Source organism: Cinclus cinclus, chromosome 4 (genome assembly GCF_963662255.1).
Source record: "Cinclus cinclus chromosome 4, bCinCin1.1, whole genome shotgun sequence".
NCBI lineage: Eukaryota > Metazoa > Chordata > Aves > Passeriformes > Cinclidae > Cinclus > Cinclus cinclus.
The window spans coordinates 39365221-39384226 of record NC_085049.1 but is presented as its reverse complement, the minus strand read 5'-3'; the positions used below and the strand labels follow the sequence as shown (position 1 = coordinate 39384226).

Sequence of the window (19006 nt, the reverse complement as noted above, 5' to 3'; positions counted from 1 at the left end):
ACTCAGCGCTCTGTATTGCCTCATCATGTAATTATGAAAGTGTCGATGCTGTTGTAAAGGGCTTACGGAGGATGGCAGGATGACAAGGTCTGACTTAATAATCTTAAAATACCGTGAAAGAGCATTCTGAGCTGCTAGGGGTGGAGTCAGCTGAAATGTGAAACCCAGCTTTCGACTGGTGTAACTACTTAAAAGAATATTTTCCTCCGTGTTTTTGCTTTAGTTCAAGTTAATACAGATTGTAACGTGAGCTTCTAGTTCATGATTAAAAACTCCTTGTGAGTAGTTGAAATCTACTAGTTCTAAATAAAAATATGATGAAAAAACCATGTATGATTTTGCTTTACTAAAGAAAACATGCAGTTTAAATGAAGCAAACTTTTTTTTTTGGGTAGAAGATGATAATGTAAATAAATGATTTGTACTATTAAACACTGAAATGACTTTAAGCTACATCATACTGCTAGTAAGCAAAAGAAGAACCAAGTTTATTTTAAAAGCCATACTGTTTTAGTATTTGTACTAAAAGTGTAGTTTTAAAATATGAGTGAAGAAGAACCCCTCAGCAAGGTTCAAGAAGCTTCTTGCTGCAGTGATGTTAGATAAGACATAAATCTGCCCTGTGTTGTCAAATAGAAAAGCTTTACTGACTGAGAAGGTTCTTTTTTAGAGCTCTCAAGTGTCACAGATAATTCCACTACATACAGTTTTGTGGGGGCATATCTCCTTCCAAAACCGGTGTCTGTTGTCACCTGTGTGACAATTATTTGCACATAAACTGCTGTCAAGCTCAAGGCTCAGGTTAAACATCCTCTCTTGTAAATTATGGAAACATGCTGTATGTGCTAAACTTACTTGTGAGTCAGACTCTTAGAAAAGTCCCTAAAAGGCTTTTGTTTAAGGAAGAGCTCTGTCCTGTGGCCGTTAAGAAATGTCCCACTGAATGTTCGTTTAGATGCATTTGGAAATTATTCTTGAGTGTTAAACTGCATTACATTTGCTTTTGTGACACACAGATCTTGCTGAATGTGTTGGTGTTTTTCAGTTTTTATGCATCAGCTACTTCTTCACTATGTGCAATCACACAGTTCTATGGCCATCTGTCTGTTTTATGCCCACTTCTGACTCTCTTGTGATCATATAATATCCTGAAGGATGTATAACCTTGCAGAGTAAATTGCATTTAGCTCACCTTCTAATCCTTAAGTTTAACATTTTGTATGCATTAATAGTAACTTTCCTAAATGGGTTGCTTCACCTGTGTTCACTGATAGCTTAAAAATACAGTTCAGCAAAGCAAATCTATTATCTGAAGGCATTAATGCGCTCATCAGTGTTCTTCTGTTTTCTTTAGCCAAGAAGTGTTTTCTTTGCCTGAATAGTCAAGTTTGGTGTGTGCCACAAGGGCAGAAAGATCTCGATCATGCTCTGGGATAGGGGACGGAGATGTTGGGTTTTCTGTTCGTTTTTGGAAACATGCAAACATGAAAACCTCCAGCCTTGAATAGGGTATTGTAATTCTGCACCAGAAAGAATTTAGCAATGGTGATGACATGCTTAAGAAGAAAATAATTTAAAATGAAGTACAATATTGAAACTAGAATTTCAGGCTGAGGCAGGATCCCCCAAGAAACATCACAATTCACAGGAATTTATTGGGTAATCAGTTTGGTAAGGAGTTGTTTGTTTCAAGTGCTACTCTGGCCTGAGGAACAAGAGGACTGGAGACTAAAGTCTTGTATCTCAAGACTTGATGTAAACAGCTGAAGAACACTTTTAAGACTTGAATAGCTAAACTACTTCATAAATGCCTTGGACTCAGGACTGGAAGGGATACTTAGCAAGTTTGCAGATGATACAGAGCTGGGAGGAGCTGTCGACTCCCTCAAAGGCGATATTTTGTCAATATTGCCACTTCAGTTAGGCAGATAGCGTTCATCTTTCTATTCAGGTCCAAAAAAGTGCTATTCTAATAGCAGTTTTGAGATACACAGAAGGAATCAGTCTGTTGTCAGTTCTGTGAATTTAGTGAGGTTAGTGAATTTGATCCTACTAAAATGGAACATGTTTCCCTTACAGTGTAGTTTAGCATTTTTGTGCTGCCAGCCATACCATTCTGCTATATGCAGCACTGATGTTTGATTGTACTGGTCTCTTGCTCTCTAACTGTTCTGGTAGAGGGGGAGTTACTTGGATTATAGTGCATGGGAAAGGGTAGCAAGTATATCCACAAGCTTAGCAGAGGACTGTGCTTGTGACAGGTAGCTGGTTCTTTCCTTGGCCTGTACGCGGCTGTACTCATCAGTACCAGAGCTTAACCAGCAGTTTCACCAGTTTGCTTCTCAGCTATTCTTATTTTAAGAAATTGGTCCAGAACCTGTCAAAAAACTTAAAAATACAAGGTAAACTTAAAAGGGTGAGACGTTGAATGATTTGAAGTTGAAACTTCATTTTAAAACTGCTGAATTTGACAAGCATTTGACCAGCAAATATTATTTTGCATGGGAATGTTGCAAAGCGATGAAATGTTATCAAGATTTTTCCAGTTAAAAAGCTTAGGTATCAGACATCTAGCATTGCATCAACTATCTCCTATCTAATAAAGCCATTGCCTCTATGACAAAAGATGTCATAACAAATTTGTGGTATTGCTGCAAATGTTCAGGAAGAGCTATTGAGGAGAATTAGAAATTCTTAGTGCATTTGGGAGTTCAATTAAGCATCTTATCATCCCAGTTTTTTACTCCTGTGTGATTATGAGCAGAAAGGAAATTCATCCTTCCTGTTTTGCTGCACTTGTGGGATATGCTGTAGGAGAGACCTACATGAGTCTGTCTATTGGTTGGTTCATGTAGTTGATAAAACTTAGGTTGTTAATGAAAGGAATTACGACAGGAACGTAGTCATCAGGGCTGCACCCCTCACCATTTGGACGTTCTGCTGAGTTTGCTGTAGAGTTACAGTAGTACAAAAGGTGCCACATGGATTGAAAAGTATTTCTGACAACCATGATCTCCATTAGAAAAAGGAGGTTACTACTGATTGCTGAGGGATTTCTTATGGTTAAAACTTGACTTGCCTGAGCACAGGGTCTCAGTCTTCATGACTGCAACTTACGCACTGCTGTGTATTTTGCACACTAATATGAAATCGTCCTTTCATTCTGAAAAGTTTTCAGAAATAGACTTTTTCTATGTCTGCAATACTAGAATTTCTACTACCCAGGGTTGTTGAAGCTAGATTAACTGGTAAGGGTGGTTAAGAAATGGCTGGTTGCTTAAGGGAGAGATGATTTGAATTGGCAAACAGATCACTGAGAATGCTTGTCTGTGACACCAGTGATTTTTGAAACTTCGTATTTCTTGTTTTTTATATTTTTGATTGTGGAGGGTGTTAGGAATTGTCCAGCCCAGTAGTGTGATGGAGGCAAGGCTGCTGCATTTCCATGTCACTGGGTCCAGGCAGTAGCAAAGCGCAGCATTTATTCCAATGGGATCATAGGCTCTTAGTGCACACACACAACTGGCCACAGAGATCAGCGCACAGGAAACAGTGCCTGTACAACCACAAACAAGCGTCCTGATCCTGTTCCTTTCTCTGACTGATCAGGGTAAAAGGTTTTAGTGAAAAATACAATGTATGTAAGGTGGATTCCTCCAGTTACTGGCCTTACTTAGACACTTGCTTCGTCCAGGAATGGGTTTCTGATCCTCTGGCCTCCACTGCTGCTGACCTGAGTGTGTGAATCCTTGAGGTTTGCAGCCCCAGTTAATTTTCTGGTACTCACACCCTCTTGCATGTGCAGTGACTTGTACAAGTGAATGTGCTGGATCTTTCCAGTTACTGGCCTTAGCCTTGTGGTAGCGGGCTGCAGGATTGCCTCATGAAAGGGAGTGTTTTGGCTAGCTGGTCCTTACCTATATCCTTAAACATTAGCCACTCCTCAAGCCCCAGGTGGCCAGCTCAGACTTTCTGGTGCTTCCAGTTGCCATCCCTCAGACCCTAATCTCTTGTGGCTATGTAAGAGAGAGGTTTTTCAGTAGCTCAGACTCGCTGTTCCCTGCAGAGCCTGGCCCAGTCTGACTCCTGGCTCCTGAGCCTCCTGCTCTGCTTGCAGGCTGGTCTGGTTGTGGTGGTTCCGTGTACCAGCATATACACACCCACACGCTGTGTGCACACGTGTCTCTCCAGCCCCTGGCACCGCAGGCTCGTGGGCCCGTAGGATCTGTGGCCATCTTCTCATTTGCAGGCACTTTGACCTCTGTATGTGCAGATGGAATGGAGCCAGTCCTGTCACCCGGAAAACAGAAGTCTTCACATGTGACCTCTTATGTTCTCTCTGTTTTTTGCATTCACCTTCCTCCCCAGTCAGCCTTTGATCCCACAGTGAGTCAGTCCTACACCCTTTCAGGCAGTAGCCCCATTAGGCAGTTGGTAAACTGGCCTGGAAAGTCTCTCCTGTTGTCCAGGCTGGTGGATGGATCATCTGCCTGGCTCACGGGCTGTCTCCCCTTGTGAATCAGAGCTGTGTTAGGGTACTCTATGTGCATTGGTTAGTTTGTTTCACCTGACATTGTTTTCAGCTTTCTGTTTGTGAGGACTGGCCTGTAATCACGTAACAATAACAGATTTGAGCAAAATATCCCTCCCTGGTACTGAAGGTAACTATTCCTCTCTATTTCTGTCTGACTAGTAACCTCTCTGAGGTAAAAGTGATTGTGCCTGTTTGTGAATGGGTGTAATGCATCTCCCTAGCTGTGAAAAGCAATTGATTGTAGTCCAAGCTTTCCTCAAATTTTATTTCAAGTAAAAATACCTTCATGAGTATTGAGGCATTTTAAATGATCTTACTGTGAATGACAAGAAGAAAATGCTGTCCAATTATTCCAGTCTCTTAATCCTTAATTTAAAAAAACTTTGGGGAATATGGTAGCACGTGGTCAATTGAGATAAATAGCTGTTGACAGGAGAATGTCTTGAGCTAACATTAGGTAAATGGCATACCTATGTATCCTGTTTTAAACATGAAGTTTATGAATCAAACCCAAGGCTGATAATCTTGTACTAAGTGGAATGTTAGAAATGCCTAATGTGTCAGAGAAATGACTTAGCCACTACTTCAGATTTGCCTCTTGCCTTGGTAGTTTGGGTAGGGTAATTCTCAAGAGAGCTAAGAAAACTCTTGTTGACAACTGGAAGAGGAATCCCCTGTAATAATAGCATAATAATCTTGCAAACCAGAAAACTCTTTTGGAGACATTGGCTATTAATTTATCCTGAAAGTAATGAGAAACAGTTACTTCAAAAAGCTAATAATAGAGATTATAAAAATTGTTCTTCATATAAGTGCGAGACCTTATGTGCCTTGAAGTTTTTATAAAAGTTCAAAAGCCATGAAGAGTAATGTAAGAAACAATCTGGTAGAAAGAGCTCATGGTTTTATACTTTGGTAGAGTAGTGCAGGTATCCCTGAAATAGAGTTGCAGTCTATATGCTCATTTTTTGTGCCTGGGTATTTATTTGTGGAGAGCATTCTTAAGTCATGAAATAAAATCATTTGAAAATTCTTGCAAACACATTTATCTACAGAATACAAGGATTTCCTGTGATCTACCAAAGGACTGCACCATCCCCCACAGCACTTAAATGAGGCTTTGTGAAACACAGTGTTCATCAGGTCATTTTTGTCAAGTGTTACAAAAAGCAGAAATTACTCAGCTTGACATTCTTTGGTGCTATGTTAAGCTATTGTTGTCTGGTGTTAGCAAAACATTGGCCTTTGCAGGTTTCAGATTACATTACCAGGATGATACTGATTAATTTCAAACCTGCAAAGCCAACTTTCAGTAGAGTTCTGAGCTATAGTCCTTAAGTACCTTTTCGTCAGCAGCTTTTGTGTCAGTTTTCTTCTCGCACATGTCTTTCATTCACGGATGCTAACTTTCAAAGGAGAATAAACACTACTGGCTTTGTATCACCAGAGCCCCGAGCAGAGAGCATCGAGCAGAGAAGGTCGCTCAAGAGAATATCTCTTGCTTTACAGTATTATGCTTACTCATTTCAGATCGTTATTCTTGATGTTGATTTTCCCACCAGAACCTTTGAAATATACCCTTTGGTTTCTATTATAAAATACTTCCTATATTGCTGTTGCATAAAATGTAATGGTGAACTAGTAAACCCTGCTCTTTTTTTAGCTGTTAGCATAGCCCAAGTCAATAAATTATTAGTCTTTCTATTAGTAGGACGAAAGAAAACTTGTGAAGTGTTGTGTTTATTTCTGTATTGCATTAACCATTTGTGTTGATGAAACAATGGAATTCCTTGGTGCTGCTAAGTCCTGTTTTTTATTAAAAATCAGATTTGCAGGTTTGCACTGACTAGAGTAACAGATGAATAGGGATTTTGTTAAATGGATAATGTAACCTCAAAAGTGAAAAGTTACAGTTGCTCCTCTGCTTTGAATGGACAAAGGTATTGAGAAGGTGACATTTGTTGTAGCAGTAAATGTTGCCATTCACTCCTTACCTGTGGGTTTAATTTAAGCCAAGAACATAGAAGGATCCTTAGAAATCTCAGCCCCTCTGTTTTTCTCATTCTGAAAATATGTGAAGAGGAAAGGCTAAAGGATGGGACCATTCTACTTTTAAAAAAATCTGATTGGCATCTAATACCTTCTCCTTTGTATTCAAGTTGCATTGCATAACTAGTTTTCTGCCAACTAATTAGCTGTTCAAGTTATGCTTGAGCTAGGAGACTATTCACTTTGCCATAAAATCAATAACATTTATATAGGTTATTTTTGTCTTATTCTGTTAGGTGTAAGAATTTGTCTGTATCTTTCTGGAATTCCTATTGGATGCTGCCCTCTGATGTTTGTGGAATGAACTGCTTTTGGGAAGCTGCTTTTAGGTAGGATGTTGTTAAATAGTACTTTATTGTTTGATTCAGACAGATGTAGATGATGTTTTTTGGCTCTTTAGCAAGGTGACAAAACAAAATATCTTGATTACTTCACAGGCATTTCATCTGCTTATATTGTGATTGCCTTTAGCTGGGTTTTTACTTGTTACATTATGTTCTGGAATTGTAGACTCAAGTGTTACTATCAAGAGTAGATTTTTCAATTATATTGCTTTGTTAAATATAAACTTGCTAACTAACATCTGTTAAAAGCCCCTTTTAATATAGTCTGAACAGTTAATGATAAATTATTTTCCTAAAATAAAATTTGCTGCACACTTATACCTGTGGCATAACTTTCAATAAAATGGTATGCTTAGTAATTACATATTGATTTTTTAAATTCAAGTTACATGTTTTATAGAATTCAAGAATTTACTTCATCCAAAAGCACTGAAGAAACAGTTTTGAATGTTCTTTAACATTTAGTATGTTAAAGACTAGACTGTGTTCTTAATGCTGCATTTGTAACAATAAGTTTAAATGTTTTGACATGGTGGCTCAGAAGTTTTAGGTTGTCACATTGCATACGTAGCTTGAAAAGAAGTAAGCTACTTATCAGGTTGTCCTCTAACCTGCATAGTTCTCTTCAGTATATAACTAAAGTTGTAAGTCGATTTTTCTTACATTTGAAATTTTGTTGATCATCCTTGGATATGGTTATCTTTTCCTGTTAGTATAAGGGGAAAAAATGCTTAACTTCACAAGACTTAGTATTTTTTTGAATATTATGATTATGGGAAAGGCTTTAGATCCCTTCTTCTTCTCTGCTTGTGTGTTGTCAGTGCTTTTTAAGCTCATCAGTTGTCAAGAAATTCCTTAAAGAGGTTACTTAGATTGATTTTTATTCTGTTAGTGAGCTTCATCTGCAGTTTGGGGCTGCTGAGTTTTTCTCGTTGCCATTGGTAGCAATCCATACTGTGTCAATCCATAGGGATTCACCTGACTTTGTTAGGCAGATTTAGCTATTTGAATAGACATAAACAACTTCTAGGTTAGCTTTTGGGAGTTTAGCCTTATGAAATTTAGTGCAGTGGGATAAACTAAATGCTGTTGTGATTGATGGTGTAGGGGTTTAGCTTATGCTAGATGGAGAGACAGGATGTGATTATAAGCTTCATTTAATCCTTGGACATCTGGGCCAGTCTAACACTTGTAGTGCTGGAGAGGAGAGGCTCTTGCTGTCTTCTGAGCCCACTAAGCATGAAGAAGTACATGAATACAAAGTAATGCACAAAAATAGCAGAAAACTTCCTTTCTGGATATTCTGTCAGGCTTGAGGCAAGTGGAACCTTGGAATCAGAAATGGGTAAATCCCATGCAGTTTGTTGGAACATACCTTAAGATGAAACTTGTATTAATCTACTTAGAATTCCATATGTGTCTGTGTAGACAATTCTGTTGAGGTATGCATTGATTATGACTTTCCTGGATGAGTCCACTTGCATGATGAAACATGGTTCATGGTGAACACCTAATGCTTGCAGAATTTAATGTTTATACATTTTGAAATTGAAAGAGAAAAAGCTGTTTAAATGAATAAAGTGTGTGTAGCGTTCAGATGAAGCATTTCACATTATGACGGATTGTTTTATCAATTACTATTAAATTAATCCCCATGTGTTGTGCTGACTTCAGTGCTTGTTGAATTCCTCAGTGAGATGCTCTAATATAGAGTGGGCCACCATGCTTCTCTCAAACTTTACTTACTCTAATTCTGTTTAAGCTCAGTTGCAGTTGGAGAGGTGCCATGAGTTTGTTTAACAGAAGTGGGGAAGACGGCAGGGAGAAGGAGGAAGTGCTCTCTCTTTGGATAGCAGCAGCAATTGCAGTGGGCCAACATCTGAGCCTGTCCTAATCCTCGTTTCCCAGTATGGACTGGAGTAACAAAGAGATAATTGCAGTTTGCTTTCAGCTTTGGGTATGAGTTATAACTATGTTTAACTCTCAAAGTGTGTCCATTGTACTGGGTGCACTGAGACTCTGAAGGCTGCTTCAAGTATGGTACTTAATAGTTGTTCTCAGGTTTGCAGTAGGACTTTTGGATGAAAAGGAATGAATTTAATTGCAAGCATGTCTATTAACCACAGCAAGTGAAGTCTAGCATTCTTGTTTTCTGGGATAGTGTGTGTACGGCCACTTCAGGATTCTTCATGAAGATGGTCTCTTGAAAGCTTTTTCCATAAAGAGGCAACATTGTGATTCTAAATTGGTTATCTTCTCAAATGGGAAGGAATGACTGTTCTACTTAGGCCAAGTAATTTCATCCTAGATTCACTAAACCTTTGTGTTTGTCACAGGTGTGATTGTTGCAGTGAGGTACAGAATGAACTGTGAAGAGACTGGGAGAGGGATATAACAGTTATATATCTGATTGAAATCTGAAGATATCTAACTCCACTGCTTATAAACATGCCAACAAAATAGTAGGAATACCAATGAATTTGCTTTTAATAGAGGTGGCAGAGTCTGGTTATTGAAGTGCACTAATGCAAATCTTGAATTTATTTGGCCTGATTTAATCCACGAAAACAGACAGCACTGTTTAACCAGATTGTAAAGGAGCTAGTGAATGGAAATTCTGATGTTCTGTTCTTGCTGTTTCAATTAACCAAATGAGTTTGTTTAGAAGAGCAGATCATACAGATGGAATAACTTTGCTAATAGTACAGTCATAAAATTTATCTGAGTTAGACTGTCTCCTTTCCATTTTCCACTGGAGTTTTTAAAACATTGCGAGCTTTTTGATTTTTTAAGAATTTTTGTTGAAAAATCTTTTTTATCTCTTTGTTTCTAACTTGTAATTCCACTTAGCTTTTTTTCTCCTGGATATCAGAACCACAGGGATTTGTTTACCCCTGAGAGAGCTTGGCATAGACACTTTTGAAATGCAGCTTTCTATGTTATTTCCTCTAAGTAACTCTAAGTGTATTAACTGAAAACTAATATTGTATGGATTTTTAAGATACAGGTATGTGTTATAAAAATGTTGGAGACATATAGAGGAATCTGGAAAATTTTTAAGAGAGAGGTGTGTATATAAACTTCAGTATGAGTCATGCAGTAGTTGAAGATCATTTGAAATTTATGAACTCTGAACAGATCCTGGTTCTAACAATGAATAATAAGGATCTTCAACTCATTCAGTGTAAGATCAATTGCTTTTGCTGTATGTGGGAAGGACTTTGTAGCTATTCTGCACCCATGTATTTTTACCACCATTCTGATTATCAGCTTTTTTGAGAATATCATGTGTTGTCCTTCTGGCATAGAGTATTTGTTAACTTTCACCTTGACAGAGGAAGCATGGGATTGCTTTTACATACAGTGCATAGATTTTTATCAAAACTTTAAAAATGCTGATAAAGATAACATGAGGCTGAGATTTCGCATGCTCTAGATGATGCTTTTCTTTTTCTAGTACACCTTTCAAGGTACTCAGTGTTGTCTAGCTGGTATGGCTGCTTATTTCTTACTGGGACTGACTAAGAAGAAATTCTTAGGGGTCATTACTGTGGCTATCTGACCAGGCTGATTTCAGTTGTTGGATGTTGCAGCTAAGTGGGTTTTAGCTTGTGTTGCCTGCTAAAGTAGAAAGTTTCACTAAATTTTTGGGTGTATTGAGCTTCATGTGGTGTTGTTATATTGAGATGAATTCTGATAGTCCTTAGAGAAGGAATTTCTCTGAACTATCTGGCTCATTGGAGAATGGGGCTTCTATTTTTATAGTCAATTTAAAATTATTCATATCTTTTAACTTCAAACCTAATCTACTAATTGAGTTGGCATTGAGTAGATTACATTTGGACATCATATGCAGTGGTATCATTCGTATACTTTTACAAAATATGGTTTTGATTATGACATGTTTTTCATGCAGTGATGCAATAGAATATTAAGCTAAAAAAAAAACCTAGAATTTTTTTCACTTTCAAATCCAGATAATGTCCGTAGTTACCTTGATCCTACTTGTAATAAGTGTGGGAGTGAGTGATTTAACAGCTGCATTTTAATCAAGTGTAGCTTTGCTGTCTTCTTCCTCTGCCTGTTTGCTTTGTTTTTTCTGGTGACAAAGGTTGCTGGGTTAGGCTTCTTAGTGGTTGATTGATTTATATCAAATAGGGCATTAAAAGCAAAAAGGATGCAATAAGTAAGCCATCTGTATTGCATTTAAGTATCTACCATTTGATTTTCTGAGGTATATTGTAATGCCAGCTTTGAAATAATACAGTTTGATTATATGAAAATACTTCCCTGCATAGTTTAGTAAATATAAGTAACATTTTCTATGCTAATGATGAAAACCACTTCTATTACACCAAATTAGATGGAACTGTATACAGGATGAGGTTTTGGTACCCTCTCACCTGTGCTTTCCATGTGTTACGTGAGAATAGGAGAACCTTATACAGATAAAGGTGACCTCTACTGCAGTTCCTTGTGTCATGTCTAAAGGACAGAGCTAAGCTTTTTGTGGAGCTGGTGGATATTTTAGTGCCAATAAATTAGTGTTGTTTTTTTTTTTTTCCCCCCCAGGAATTGCAGCGGGGATGCCATGAAAATTCTAGAAAAGGATAACATGTCAAAACATACCTCTAGCTTTCTGTCAAATTACAGCTTCATAATTGTACTTGACCTAGAAATGCTAATTTAATATACAAATGTCTTGGTAAACATCTTTAAATATAAGGCAGTGTCTTGACTGACCAGCTCTGGGAAACCTTGTTGTAGCAGATTCACTGAGGATATCCACTTACGTTCTTCTCTTAGAGGTTATTAACAGCAGAATTAGTCAGTTTAGAATGAAGGTCTACACACACATTGGCACAGAAATACTTCAGGCAAGGCTTGTACCTGGCCTTTTTCTGCTGCTGAGTAGCATGTTTTAAAATATATGTTTTTTACTCACAGTGTCAAAAGTGAATTGTTTTAAATGTGTTTCCTAAACTCATGGGTGTGTATGTGGAGGTCTGTCTCAAGTGTTTTATTTTTACTGTCCCTACCCCTCACATGTAATTAGTATCCTCATAAAAATAAAATTCTCTTATTTCTTCCTAAGACTCAAATCCTGTCATGGCATCCTGCTCAGTATCTTTTGCTGGGTTACAGGTGCCTTCTTTCTCTTCCATTTTGATTACCTGAGGTGTTTTTTTCCCTGCAGGAGATAGGACTCACACATTATTGGAGATTATTTTTTTAGGAATTAGGTCTGTCAAGTTTTGTTAGTCTGTCCAACATCCTTACTAAAATACAGTTTGTATTTCACTCTGTTGTTGCTTTTTACCCAGCTTTTCCACTAGGTTCTCCCACACCAAAAGATGAAGCTATTAATAATTAGAAATGTGAATATAAAAATTTACTTTTGTGTTTTTCTACCTCAAGTTTTTTGAAGGTATCTTCTCACTTTTGAAAGCATCTTAACCCTTTCAGTACCTGAATTTGAGTTTCACTGAAGGTTCATACCAGAGCTATGATACCTAATACCAAACCTGCTCAGGTTCAGACAAGTTACTGTTGCTGTAGAATACATTTTATTTTGCACATTGTCAGCTCAGCAACTGAAAAAAAAAACAACCAAAAAAAAAAGAGATCTTGTGTCATTTGGTCATAACAGATACTGGACCAGTTATCTAAAGGAACATGGTTTTCTTTTCCCTGGCTTCTAGTGAGGTAGCTGCATGCCTAACTGCAGCAGAGAAAGATGGGGAGAGGTAGGAAAAGAAGAAAAGAAGGGAGCGGTTGAAGGCAGAAATTTGAGAAGAAATTTGTGGAAAAACTAAAGCCATATAAAACATGATAGTAAAGAAGGGAATGCAGCAAGTAATGAGAAACATAATTGGCCCTGTGCGTGGAACACATTCACATTGAAGGTGAGACTGCAGAGCTCAAGCTGATAAACTCTGCTGAACGATTTACGCTTCATGCTGCCTGTAGCATCAAGAAGAGGAAAAAGCAATGAAAGACACTGGCAGCTGAGGGTTATCAGTAAATAGTGTTCCTGGATGAAGATGGGGATAGGACTTCTCTCTGGCAGTGGGCAGAGGTGTGTGTATATGAAAGGGAGAGGAGCAGCACTGAGGCCTGGTTGCTAAAAAGGAAACTGCTTCCCAGCGGTCTGCATGAAGGGAAGTCAAGTGCAGTTTACAGTCACTGAAGGATGTCTTTTTATGGATCTGGAGTAAGGACCACAATCCTGGAGTCTCCTAACTTCTGCCTTAATACATCTAGTATGTCTCATTCCCTTTGTAGTGGATAGTCCGCAGAGGGAATGGTGGCCTCTTCTTCCCAACAGCTTCTTCCTCCATCTGCTTGAGGGATAAAGCTTTATCTTGTGAATTTATGGATCTGAGCCCAGCTGTTTCCAATTTGATACAAGCTGAAATTCAGTTTTTGTTAACTCTTTCTAAATTTTGTTTTGTATTTAAATAAATAATTTTTAATCACAGATTAAAAAAAAATTGACCTTGATAAATCTGAAACTTACAGAAGAGGTTGTGTGAGCAAAGTGGCTATAAGAAAAGCATTATGGCTTGGTCAGTCAGTTTTTTTGTTGTGTGGCTTGAAATGTTTTTTATTCACAGAAGTCTCTAGATGTAGAAATAATAAAATAGAGTCTTTGAATCCTAGTGCATTTTAGAGTTTCTTCAGCATAATTTTTGTCATATGTTATCCATGAAAAGCTGTGTGTTACATGTAGTTCAGGCGCTTGGCTTTCAGCTATGCACTTTGTGTAGGTTTTGCCCTTATTTATCACATGACCTTGTAACATCACTGTAGGTTCTCACGACTTCAGGGCTTAATTATTGTAATTCCCTTTTCAGTGGATTAATGATGAGGCTAATCTACTGCCTGCAGCTTGTTCACACTGTGGTAGTGTACTTATTTCTGGGTTTCAACCACCCTCGTCATATTTAGCTTGCATTGTGTTTTTTACATTACCACTTACTGTATGGTGTAGTGTTTAAATTAGCTTTATGTATAAAGGTCTGAATGGGTGGGCATGTCTTGATTATATTCCAAGATCTTTTTTTTTGTGAGTGTGTGTGTTAACCTGAACTAATTTTCAGATTTTGCTTCAAGATTTATACAAGGTTTCAATCTACAGATTAAATCATCTGAATATAGATGTCTGTATATTGGTGTCTATGTCAGGTAGGTTTTAACAGTTACTAAGATTGAAAGGGCATAGAGGATGATGCAGGTGACCAGCCATTTAGTTGCTGAGATGTACATGATTAGTGTTAATCAAGAAACACTATCCTTGACTAGTGGGCATAAAATGATCTTTGAAATACTCAGTCTTTTTAGCATCTGGAGATCAAATGGAATATTCTAGAACTTAATAAATGGCACTATATCTATGTAATGAAATAGATTCAAGCCTTAGATGTTTACTTTGAAATAAGCTAAATTACTCTCTATACTCCATAACCTGTTCACTGAACTTTTTTAGTTTCAGGGCATTGAATTCTTTCAAAACTCACAATGTTTTTTAAATGCAGCAATTATTTATGGCATTAAAATTCATCAGTTTTGCGGTGATAACTTTGCTTAGATTTTGCCTTATGGAAGGGAAAATAATGTGTGTAGTTCTTCTGTGCCTTAAAGAAAAGAGGCATGTTTGCATATTATCTATTGCAAATTTGAAGGAAAACTTATATGTATTTACATACATACATAATGGTTGCATAAATTATGTGGATGTTATGTGCTGAGATCACATCTGGTAATTTCTGTTTTAAAGAGTCTCCCTTCAACAAGTTTCTAAGAATGGGTGATTTGTCAAGAATGGGTGATTACTTTGGTGAAGTATTTTCTAACTTCAGAATTGGTTTTGTCTGTATAATTTGATATTAAACTTGTAATTTAAACATTCAGATACTTTTGGTTCTATTAACACTCTACTGCTGTAGTCTGTGCATACAGCTCAAGTGCATAATACTGTTTTGCAGATGGGCTTTGAGTTGATGTGTGTTTAAAAGTTTGAAAGCGTTTCTGACTAAATCTATGAAATCCATGAAATTTTTAGTATACCCATTGTGTTTCCCACCAAGCTAATGGAATTTACCTGATGACAATTTTAGTCTGTTATATTAAAGTAGTGAAATAGCTTTAAAATGTGCCCTTTATAATACATTCCAGGCACATCTCACCATAACTGTTGCAAAGGTGTCTTCAGGAGTAAAGGATTTCCCGGCCCCACTCCCTGCAATGATTTTGCCTCAAGGCCATGGACAGTGTGTGTGGTCAGTGTACCTAAGGGATTTCCCAGAACCACTGGGAGCACTGGGGCATCCCACAAGGCCAGCTGAGCTATTAGTTTCCCCCCTCATCCAGCTCATATTGTATTCCTTCAAGATGGAAGGACAGGAGAAAGCTTTCTGTGTTATTTTAGTGCTTGGGAGAAGCACTGAAGGGTGTGTTTGACAAAAAAAAAGGACTTACTGGAGCAGAAAAGGGACAAAACCTAGATCAGTCAAAAATGTTCTTAACAGAACTTCTTGAAAGTAGGGGTTATATCACTTTTGTTGTTGAGTTCCACTTTCCTGTATTTGTCATTTTCTCCGATGTCTGTATTTAGTCCAGGGAAAGGGGAAAAAAACCTCATGTGTAGACTTAATGTGCTGTCAGCCTTTGACATTTTGATGTAATTTCACGTAGTCTTTCTTTTAGCATAGCTATTTTGATGAATTTCCTTGCTATAATGAACATGAAGATTGTGAAGAACAAGTATTTGTGTACAGATCTTCTAGACCTTTTTTTCCCCATGTAGGCTGGGATTGTGAGAGTGATTATGAGAAAGGTTCAGGTTAAATGTAAGCATACATATGAAGTGTAATGCTATAGTTTTGCATGTTCTGTTGAGTTATACTTTGCTGTTTTGAGTATGATAAAGAGTATTTTGTTGATTACTTGCTGCAGTAGAGTTTTTCTTTAAGCCTGTGCTAGAAATAATGTCAAATGAAAAAATATTTTTATATCAGATATGATTATATGAAAACACATCCTTCTGAGAAAATGCATCTAGCAGTGGTGGCCTGTGGTGAAAGACTGGAAGAGACTGTTACTATGTTGAGATCAGCCATTATTTTCAGCATCAAACCTCTCCATTTTCATATTTTTGCTGAGGACCAATTGCATGAGAGTTTCAAAGACATAGTAAGTATTTGAAAATGTACTCAATCAAATTGTAGCACAATATGTAGCAATTCTACTTGTTTGATAGAGTGGCAGAAATGCAGGAGTCTAAAATAAGGTAATAAGGCAGTCATAGAGTTGTACGGGGATCTTTCAATTTTTTTTCCTGTGGAAGAATGCTAGCTGCTGATACAGGAGTTTCTCCTAGAGACAGAATAAAAATTTCTGATTTGTTATCTTGAATCTGTTAAATACAAGCCTAATGTTCTGAATGCAGACCAGTTACTTTGTCTGAGCTTGTTTAGAGTTGGCTTTACAAGAAGAAATTAGAGATCTGTCCTTTTTTTGTCTCTGTGCTTACAGCATGAGTCAGTCTTACATTGTTTAGAGAAAGTGAAACACCAGTTTTTGAATATAGTAGATACGGTTATGTCTAATCTTAGTAAATTTCAGTTAATGAAATTGAAACATAATTGCATTATGACTGGAGTAGCAGTTTTAAAAGCTGATGAGGCCATAACTTTGGAGGGTTTTGCTATTTTTATGCTTAAAATGTCCTATTAACTGACATTGTGTGTTACACATGTTTATCTATATACACTGTTATGCAAACAGTTGCTGTGGCAAAAATGGAGTAAGATTTAATTTGGAAAGTTTTCATTGGTACTTGTACTGTGTTAACTAGTTAAGGGGGAAGAGTTTTAATTAATGTACTTACTTTTTGTAAATACTAGTTTATTTTGCTTCCTCTTCCTTTAGCTTGTGATCTGATATGATGTGTTTTCTTCATTGTGGCCTGCAGGTGCCACTTTTTGTTCAAGTCTTTTGATTAGCTGACAAATTCTTAGATTTCTGTCATGGAAAAGAGACATTGCACTTGTGTTCAAGTATCAGTTTTAATGGTAAATTGATTTTTTTTGCAACAGAAATGAAGTAATTTTTGTGGTTTTTTTTTTTTTTTTTTTTGTTTTCACATAGCTTGATGAATTCCCCTATGAAGGAAAAGTTAATTACACATTATATCCAATAACATTTCCATCTGAGAGTGCAGCAGAATGGAAGAAATTGTTTAAACCATGTGCTTCACAAAGACTGTTTTTGCCAGTAAGTTACTTTGTCATAAGACGATCCAGAAGTCTGTTTATGAAGCATTGAACTTCTGATTTCTGTTTGGTTTTTAATGAAGAACTATTACTACTCCTTAAAGTTTGACTCCTTAAAGTTTTATGACATCCAGAAAAACCCTCTGATTTTAATGTTTTTCTGTGGCACTAATACCATATGGAATAGAAGCTCTTTTGTCACTTGATGCATTATGGCACAGTATCCTCAGAAAGAGGTATGGGTCATGTCATCATCTCAGATGTAAAATGGATTTATCACACCTCATCTTCTCATTCTGTTGGAAAGTCTCCTGCGTGCGTGAGTCTGAGAGGTGCTAGAGAAAAGGAAACAAGAAATGAGCTATTGTACCCTGTGTTTTGTGCATATGCTTCTCTAAGACACTTCAGAAAACGTACTTCAGGCTTGGTGAATTAGAGCAATGGCATCTGTCTCCCAAAGATGGAGACACTTGTTTGATTAGCTGCATGGGAAAGCGAGGGAGCAGGAGCAAGAGAGGAGCCCCTGTTAGAGTAACATTACACCTGACCTCCACCTACTCCTAAGGAACCCTGACATACATAATGTAGGATGAGTGCCTTTGCATTGCTGTTCTATATAAAACTTATTTGCCTCTACAAAAAATCTTTAAAATGTGAGAAAAAGGTATGATGACAAATTTATTGACTGCAAACTGTCAGTGTAAAGTGACTTTATTTGCATATGACAAAAATTCTTTAAACTTTCTTGTGTTTTATGAAGAGAAGTTCAATAAAACTTAAAACTTTGGTTTTAAATTTCTTTCCCTCACAGTTAATCCTCAAAAATGTGGATTCACTACTGTATGTTGATACTGACATCTTGTTTTTGAGGCCTGTTGATGATATTTGGTCTTTTCTGAGAAAGTTTAACTCCACACAAATTGCTGCAATGGCACCAGAACATGAAGAGCCACGTATTGGGTGGTATAATCGTTTTGCTAGACATCCCTATTATGGAGTAACTGGAATTAATTCTGGAGTCATGCTAATGAATATGACACGTATCAGAAGAAAATATTTCAAGGTATGTGTGTTGCCTCAATTGCCTTTTTCAGTGGATTTCCATCTTTTAATTCTATTTCTGTTTCATATTCATATGTATTTTTTAAAATGTTTTTTTTCTGTAATTGTAATAATGAAAGTACACTGTTTTTAAAATAGTATCTATTTTTAAGTGTCATTCACTGTAAGACTTGTACTTCTTGAATTTCAAGTGTGCCTGATTGATTTAATTTTTCTTAGTTCTGAGAGATCCTTTGACTTGCTATAATTTGCTGTAAATTGCGTTTGCAAATAGATATGCCCACATTATTTCTTCACTACAGGCATCCCAGAAAAACAGGAATTGTGAATTTGTAAAACGTGTGTAGTTGTATGACCAGAAGGTGGTGCTAAAACATTTAGTAAATGGTTGAAAACGAAGATTTCCAAATTTTGTTCTTTTACATTGTAGCCAGGTGATTATCACCCTAAATATCTTTTTATTTGCTTTGAAGTCTTAGTTTTTGTAGACAAAGAAAGATCATGGAAGTAGCTACTACTACATGCATGGAAGCGATGCCCACAGCAGTAGAAATAGTCATTCTACTGACTCAGACTTGAAGTTTTTTCTCATGTACTTGAAACACAAGTACAGAAGCAGTGCTGTGTGATTATGCTGGGGAGAAAGTGCATCTCTGTTTAAGAGAAATTTGGTTAGGGTAAAATAATTACGCAGTCAAAAACTTCTGAAAGATGCATCCATAAGAGGAGCAATATAAACT

General features: G+C 37.1%; 1 protein-coding gene across 1 annotated transcript in view; it reads left to right on the top strand.

Moving 5' to 3' along the window:
• Nucleotides 1-19006, top strand: part of GXYLT1 (glucoside xylosyltransferase 1) — a 29767-nt gene that overhangs the window by 1110 nt on the left and 9651 nt on the right. Inside the window, exons 2-5 of the mRNA XM_062491940.1 lie at nt 6820-6912; nt 15948-16122; nt 17080-17205; nt 18016-18267. Coding sequence (XP_062347924.1) covers nt 6820-6912; nt 15948-16122; nt 17080-17205; nt 18016-18267 — 646 coding nt within the window. The remainder of the gene's footprint in view (nt 1-6819; nt 6913-15947; nt 16123-17079; nt 17206-18015; nt 18268-19006) is intronic.